Source organism: Meleagris gallopavo, chromosome 1 (genome assembly GCF_000146605.3).
Source record: "Meleagris gallopavo isolate NT-WF06-2002-E0010 breed Aviagen turkey brand Nicholas breeding stock chromosome 1, Turkey_5.1, whole genome shotgun sequence".
NCBI classification, from domain to species: Eukaryota; Metazoa; Chordata; class Aves; order Galliformes; family Phasianidae; genus Meleagris; species Meleagris gallopavo.
This window is the reverse complement of record NC_015011.2, coordinates 60,418,675-60,426,472: the sequence shown is the minus strand read 5'-3', so window position 1 is coordinate 60,426,472 and position 7,798 is coordinate 60,418,675. Positions and strand designations below refer to the sequence as shown.

The following is a 7,798-nucleotide window of genomic DNA, read 5'->3' as shown; positions in this document are numbered from 1 at the left end:
ATTTCTCAATTACTGCTCTTTTGCCATGTTTTTCCAAACAAACAAAAATCAATGGATAGAGAGACCTTCCGGAGCTGGTGACAATCCCAATGATTCTTTAGCCCTAATTATTCCTTCGTGTCCCTTTCCACTGCTGGATGCAGTCATGGCTCTCTCCTGCACGCACCCTCCTCTGACATCCACATTTTAGAAATGTGCCAAATCTCCACTGCTGCAGAACAAAGAGAAAAAGCTCAAGTGGACACATGGCCATCAGCATTAAAACTACAAAGCTCCCATGGACTCTCAGACACTGCATGTAAGTGCAGAACGCACAGAAAGCTGACAGCCATCAGTGGAGCAGACAGATGCAGGTCGTTCTCTCATTATACTTTCATTTTAAATGGAGAAGTGTTGCTGTAAAGAGAGAGAAGCTGCCTCAGTCAGCAGAATGAGAGACAGCCCCTGTGATGAGCTTTCAGATAAGACACAAGAAGCTGATAGCTCTCCAAGACCCCGAGAAACCACACGTACAAAAATACACACAGGAGATTTGCTTCAGAATTCTGCATGGGAAAGGCATTCAGCAGATGAGAAAGAACTAGAAGCCATTCCAAGAAAAGTGTCTTCGTGTACTTTAAAGTCACAGATCAAACGAGCCAGGCCTTGAGACTTCAAATTTACTTTCCTCTTTTATCCTTCTCATTGCAGGCTGGTGCCGTGGCTTGCCACCGCACGCTTTGGTCACACCATGGCATTTAAAGACTGCAAACTTCTGCTGGACATGGCTCAGATCCCTGTGAACCCTCAGCTTCTGATCTTCCCAAAATACTTGGTTCAATTGCCAGGGCCCCATGGTGCTGAAGATGCCAAAAGTTCCCAGAGTCCCAGCAAAAGATGATACAACTGCATTTAGGATGGGACTGAGCACCACGTGCCACTTGTACCACAAGAGCCCTGGGAGATTTTGGCATGCTCAGCACTGTGTTTGTTCCATTATGCAATCTTGTTCGACACGTACAAGGGCTGCTATGAAAGTAATGCCTCCTATTTTATTCTGCTGGCCCACAATGCCAGAGTTGGATGTTGGTGGTATGGCAGTAAAGGTCGAACCCTCTCACCAATATTCTGTTACATTTTGTTGCCGTGTGACAGATGGCAGCAGAAAGGCAGTCTGACAGAATGGCATCCGACATAGAAGTGGGTTTGAAGCAGAAGTACAGAACTGAATTCCTCCATGCGGGAAGAGAGGAAACAAACAGGAGGCATTATTTTCAGAGTGACCTACATCTATAATTACAAAACATGTATTTCCTATGAAAAAAATAATACCTACAGGAAATTTTGCAAAGTCACTTGCCCAATATGCCTTCTGAAAAAGGTTCACTTGGTAATATACTGTACTACAGCACTGCAGTGGATGAGAAAGAAGAGGTTCTCATCAGATTCCAGAATTTTCCTGTATTCTGTTGAAAAGTCTTTCGACTGACGTGAATACAATAATCAAAGGATATTTAAAAAATGCAGCTACTTTCCTTCAGCACTGTACACCAACTCAAGGAAAACAACCTCAGCTTGTATCTAAAGAGCTGCTGGTTTACTCTATTCTAAATCCCTCGTTAAATCTGTCCCTTTCACAATATCTACAAACCAGCCCACACAGCATAGGTGGGATACCAGAAACAATGAAAATCTCATTTTCTGCTTCTCTCTGTGCACTTTTGCTGTTGTCCCACCCCACTAACTGCTCCCGGTCTCTGGGAGGTGCAAATTTTCAGTGATTTGTTCAGATTGTACCCAGCGAGATAGAACTCTGATTTTGGGGGGAGAAAGGGTTGGTGTGCTTAGATGTCACAAAACAACAACCCCAAAAAAAACAAAACACAAAATCCAACCCAAACACAACCCGCAAACATTTCCGAGCAAAGTATTTCAAAGTCTGGAAACTCAGAACTAAGGTTCCACAAGCAACACTTGATCTGAGCGTGCCCTGTCCCTAGGATATCCCTGTAGTCCAGCCATTGTTCCCCCTCTGTGCTACATCAGCATTTTTCTCATACAAACCACGTGTCCCCCCCAGTAGCAACTTCTGTTAGTCATTTTCATCAGAATTACCAACTACCAATCAAAAGCCATTTACTTAGAAACCCACTCAACCCTGCCGGGTAAGGGACAGCATGCCTCATACTCCATATAGGATCCTAGGGATATCTATCACTGCCTAACTCTCAATTACCTTCTCTCCAGGCAGACCACAAGCAATCCTTGCCTTCCCTATTCCTCCTGTTCTGACCTTGGGTTGGCACCCATCCAGATGCCATAGGGGCCCCCCCCCCAGAACCACATTTTCAGTGCCAGTTCCAGCTGAAGATCAAGAGTGCTTTGGCTTTTTTTACAGCATCTAAAACCTCCTATTCCACAAAGTTCACCATGAGCTGAAAGGCACTTCAAGTATCTGGGTTACCATCCGTGATGCAGAAGATACAGGCTGAAGTACGACAAGGGTTGTTTGCAGAACACGCATTCATGTTCCCAGCATTTCAAATACTTTGCTCTAAGTTAGACTTTACAGAGCCTCCATTTTTAATGAAAATTAACTACGAGAATTAAAGACAGCGTTAAAAACAGAAGCAGAATTGCTTCTTCATTTGTCCTAAGCTTTCTGAACTGAACAGTGGTTACACTTACACACATTCTCATACCGAAGTCTTCCTCTGGGGAGTAGCCAGAACAGAGAGCAGCTGCAGGCGACAGGCTGGCTGAAGCACTCAGTAAGGAGCAGTCTCATAAAGACACCTGTGTGACTAGCAGGAAGAAGTTTAACTCCTGTTAGGCTTGGTGTGGCCATGCATGCTGATGCAACCCGGCTACTATGGGTGACGGCACCGTTTGAAATGACAACATAGGCAGAAAAATTCTCCAGAAACCTGAAGCCAGGAACCTTTCCCTGGCTGGTACTGCAGACTCCAGGGCATGCTGTTCTGTCCTCACATGCTCACCTCTGCTACCACAGTTTGGCAGGCACAACAGCATGTCCTAATTACACCACTGTCCCTTCAATGCCAACTGCAGCCCATATTGGGGCTGTGATCCAGCAGATCTTTCTGCCCAGACTTGCAGTGTAGCAATTCTACCTGGCTTTACCCCAGCTCTCCCGAAAACATTCAGCTATGTTAGTTTTAACATAGTTCGTTTATGTGGATACATACCTGCAGATGAGATTTCTAAGCAACTTATTTGTCAAACCTACACTTGAACTTCAGTGTCTGGCCAAAGACTGGGGCACAGGGGTTCCTCTGTGCAGTGCCATTGCTGGTGGAGAGTCCCTACAGACTGCGTATTGACTTGGAGGGAAGTTGCCACCAGCCTGTGGTACTTGCTACTATAGCATCAAAGGTGGAGAAGAACAGACTCCATTTGAGCACACAGCTCTCTTGTCTCTTACTGCCTGAGCCATTCCACCAACTCTGGATTTCAAATCAGTGCTTTCTGAATCACCTGCTACTTGCTGTAACCAAATCCAACTCCTGGCCAACAAACAGCTCACACTGTAGCAAACTGTTCCCTCAAACCAACCTCATGCTCTTACTTCCACAGGCAACTGAGATGTCAGGGATCTCAGCTTACTTTCTGCTTTGCTGCTGCCCATAGGTAAATATAGCAAAGGACAGAGAAACTAAGGAGGGATGCCATTCCCCTCCTTGTCAGCAGGGAATACAGTCCTGTACAACACTTGTTCCATGGGATAGGTGCTGCTCCACACTCAGCAGGCACTGGTTTCACCAAAAGAAGTCCAAGATGACCAACTGTGCCCTTTCTTGTTTCCATGAGCACAAACTACTCCTATGAGAAAGGCAGGGAGAAGGGTATTACGCTAGCAGAAGGGACAATTCTGTGAGCATCCTGTGCTGGTTTCAATTCCTGGTCCTGGTTTCCTTGTTCCCCCATGATGACAGGAGCTAGAAGTGCACTCAGGCCCTGGATCTGGAGGGGCAGAGGCAGGGGTGAGAGTGAAGGAGGAAGAGGAGAAGAGAAAGAGGAGGACACGTTATGCTCCTGAGCAATTCCTGATATTCAGCCAAACAACTATCGGGTGGCATCACAGCTGCAAAGGACAGCAAGTCATTCATCGCATGTTCCCTGACCTCTCCCCACTCCCCCAGACCCTCACCCTATCCTGAAAGACTTCAGTGTGATATGATTGTAAACAGATTCCTCCAGTGCTAAGCCCACTACAAGCTGGGCCCACCCCCTCCCCCATTATGTACAATACATTCACCAACAACAGAAATTTATTTAAAAAGGCAACAGGTTAAATTCTGTAAACTGGATCCAGCTCCAAAACACACACGTTAATACTACAAGTAAAATTCCATCATCGTCCTCTTCCACCCTGAAAAATATACCTGAGTTTAGCAGTCAATGAAAGTTCCAGCCCCCACCCCCACCCTCCCCACCCCAAAATCCCTCAAACCCTGAACGAGACGCAGTCTCCAGTCACAGAAAGCCACTAGTTTGGCGATGCTCGCCCTGCGCTGGCAAGCTGGCTGCTCGGCCGGTTGGCTGGGGCCCAGCACAGCTCCGGGATTCCAGCACAAATGCCGTCGGGATGCTGTGATCCATGGACCCAGGAAGCTACATGCTGCTTGGGTGAGGGGAGGGTGGGAGGAAGGCCTGCCCCTCCTCCCCTTTGTCCAAATTACGTGTGGCTTTCGTCTTCGTGAGGTCCTTCCTTCCTCAGACTAGCTCTGGAAGAAAAAGAGGAGTTGGAGACCTTCAACTAGCAGTTTTAGAAAGGAACAACCTCACAATTTCATGCTATTACTTCAAAGCTGGCACTACCTGTGCTGACAGATAGTCAGCTAGTCAGCACAGTCAGCTATGACAAAACAGGCATCCCCAGCTCCTCTGCCTATCAGTAAGCTCACTTCCCAGCTTCCACCAATGCTTCCCAGTGCTAGCAAATACTTCACTCCTTTAACCGGCAGAGCAAGAAAAAGCTCTCATCTGAGCTCTGCTCTCCTTGGTGGCCCTTACTTGATCCAGAGGCAACGCTGATGATTTTTGTGGCGTCAGATCTTCTCGAGACATGGTTGCTGTAGGCATCTTCGGGAAAGGAACTTGAGCCTGATGCATTTGCATTCTGTAGTCAGGTGTAATGGAGAGAGTTTTTAGCACATGAACATCAAGGGTAAACCCCATCTACCTGGATGAATGCATATATGCACAACTCACACAGAAACACTGAAATAGACTTCATAACAAGGCTAACTTCCACTTCAGTTAGCTACTCCCTCCGCTATGAATAGATGCAACAAGATTCTTGCAAAGAAAATGGTAAGAGACCTTTTGATTAAGAGATGCACAACACCAAACAACACATTAACAAAATACCATCAGATAAAACAAAGCCCTGGTATGGAGATGGACAGGACAAGCTAACAAGTCTCCACAATAGCTAATATTACTTGTTTTAAAAAGCTGCAATAAGACTCTGCAGCTCACAGAAAGGTTTAAGGGCCCAAGAGCCATCTGTTAGCCCTCCACAGTACCTCAGACTTCAGTCTGGGCCTTTCAAGGATACCGAACACACACTGCCACCCAGGCATCGCTCCCTCCCACCTCACCTTCTCACAGAAAACATGCTCTTACCCCGATGGTCTATACAAGTCCTGGGGTGGCCCCCCCATGCCACCTCCACTGCCTCTCTGCTCCATCAGCAAGGCCTGGAAGTGACCTATGTTCTCCTCCCGGCAGCGGTACAGGGGTCCCTCCTGAGAGAGGCCATTAGCCTGGCCAGGGGCTGGATGATGAGACAGGTGGGCATTCATGGGTGATCCATACGTCCTGGGCTGGAAATGACCGGCGGGATGCCGGGATGTGTAGGGAGAGCCAGTCTGTAGCATCATCCCATGGGGAGGGAAAGCTGATGGCCCAAATCCCATTCCCGAACCCAGGTGAGGTGGGGGAGCTCCGTAGAGAAACTCTCCTGCTGCCACCGAGCTTTGCCTCTTCGTGGCCGCGTTATGGTTGTCCAAATCTAGGAACTCTTTGGGACTCTCCGGCCGCTCCTGGGATTCCTCAGACTTCTCATCTTCAGGCCCCAGATCCTGCCCGTCACTTGGAGAAACCTCTTTGGCACTCGCTACGTCCATGCGGTTGGGAGAAGCCAGGGCAGCACTCAGTGCCTCACAGCCCTGCAAGCTGCTCACATTCCCCCGGTCAGAGAAAGGGGGTCTGGCCAGGGGCGGGTGGCTGCTGGGGCTGGCCTGGGTGTGAAGAGGCCTCTGCCAGTCCGAGTAGCCCTGCGGACAGGCGTAGTAGGGTGGCCGCTGGTAGTGGTGGTAAGAAGGTTGAGGCTGGGGCTGGTAGGGGTAGGGCATGCCCTGGTGGGGCCGATAGCGAGGGAAGACCCCGGGATGGGCACTGCTTGGCTGGAAGCCCCGTGCAGGAAAATGCTGCGGGTGGGACACTGGGGGAGGCTTCCCACCCATCACTGGGCTGAACCCTTGCAGCCCCGGGTTGATGTGGTAACGAGCAGCTGAATTCGGGTACTCCAGACCTGGCATGTAGAGAGGGTGGAACTGGTTGGGGGCAGCTCCCACGGTGCCAGCATCCATGGTGGGAAGGCTGGTGCCCTGCCCCATGCAAGGCACGGCCGCTTCGGGCAGAGCCTTCCCCCCACTGCAGAGGGGCTTCTCCATCAGGCTGGCAGCCAACCCCTTGCTCTCTGCCGGCCCTTCGCCCGCTGCCCCGTTTTCAGACACGGGTCCTCCTCGCTCAGGGGTGGATGCCAGGTCCCTCATGCACCCCTGGGCACCTGGGCCGGCGTAGGTGCTCTCAGCTGGCCACGTGCCCTTGCTCTGGTTGGCCTTCAGATCACTCTTCAGGCCGGAGCCATCTCCCTCCCCATCTGGGGGCAGGTTGCGCCGGGCACACTCCACGGGCAGGGGGGGCTTGGGATGAGGTAGGAGTTTGGCATAGGCCCTGTCAGGAATGCCGATGCACTGAGCCTTCTCCTCCACGCCTGCCAGTGGCTCCACTGGAAAGAGAGGGTGTAAATGTCAGGTGCTGGTCTTGGAAGGCAGCCCTCCTGAACCCATCCACACCCACGCCCACCCAAAGCAAATTTGCCAAAAAGTAATTCTTGTCAGCTGAGCCAGATATGCCAAAACAACCTCCCAGGGCCTATTTTTGGCAGAGGGAACAGCAGCTTCATTCACGATGGGTTTCTCTTCTCTATGGCTGCTGATACAAAGCCACAGCAAAAACTTGAGGGGAAGCTCTGACAGATCCTCAACATTTGGTTGGAGAAAGTACCCCAAGGTGCTGAACCATGCAAAAGAAGGGGAGTGACTTTCTAAAGCCACAAAGATGGTTCCATCAGAGATTTCAAAGTACTTCAAAGCCTAAAATACCTCATCCCCTACTCAACTCTATTCACACCATGGCCAGAGCACAGCACGAGGATAAATGTGAGCTCTGTGGGCTGCAGCCTTCCTCCCACAGCCAATGGAAAGCTCTACTTTCACAGACCCTTAGAAATCCCAAAGGGCATTTCTGCAAAGTTGGGCAACCTTTTAAGAGCTTGATCTTTCAAAAGAGCTCTTTTTAATACTACTCATGAGGTTGCACACCTCTCAGGAAAAGATGGCATATGTGAACTGAATCCTTATGATTTCCATTAAGACACAACCCCACTATAGACAGCAAATCACCATCAGAGTAACATGGCACACATGGCTTTGGTCTGACAGATGGGCATGCAGAGGCTGCCTCACAGAAAGGCAGCACTGGAAAATACTGCATGTTCCCCAAG

At 49.5% G+C, this 7,798-nt stretch overlaps 1 protein-coding gene across 1 annotated transcript; it reads right to left on the bottom strand.

Moving 5' to 3' along the window:
• Positions 1-6: 6 nt before the first annotated feature.
• On the bottom strand, positions 7-7,798 carry LOC104911843 (cat eye syndrome critical region protein 2-like). Its single transcript, XM_010714038.3, has 3 exons — positions 5,632-7,798; positions 5,017-5,122; positions 7-4,727 (listed from the first exon to the last, which is right to left on the bottom strand). The coding sequence occupies exons 1-3, from the start codon at positions 6,783-6,785 to the stop codon at positions 4,722-4,724; spliced, it is 1,266 nt and encodes a 421-aa protein (XP_010712340.1). The 5' UTR covers positions 6,786-7,798; the 3' UTR covers positions 7-4,721.

What these genes read in the sequence shown, in the direction of transcription:
- LOC104911843 (XM_010714038.3), bottom strand. Translation starts at nt 6,785, where the DNA reads ATGAGGGACCTGGCATCCACCCCTGAGCGAGGAGGACCCGTGTCTGAA. An exon ending in GACTTGTATAGACCATCGGG is followed by an intron (nt 5,123 to 5,631) that starts GTAAGAGCATGT and finishes ACCTGACTACAG; the next exon opens with AATGCAAATGCATCAGGCTC.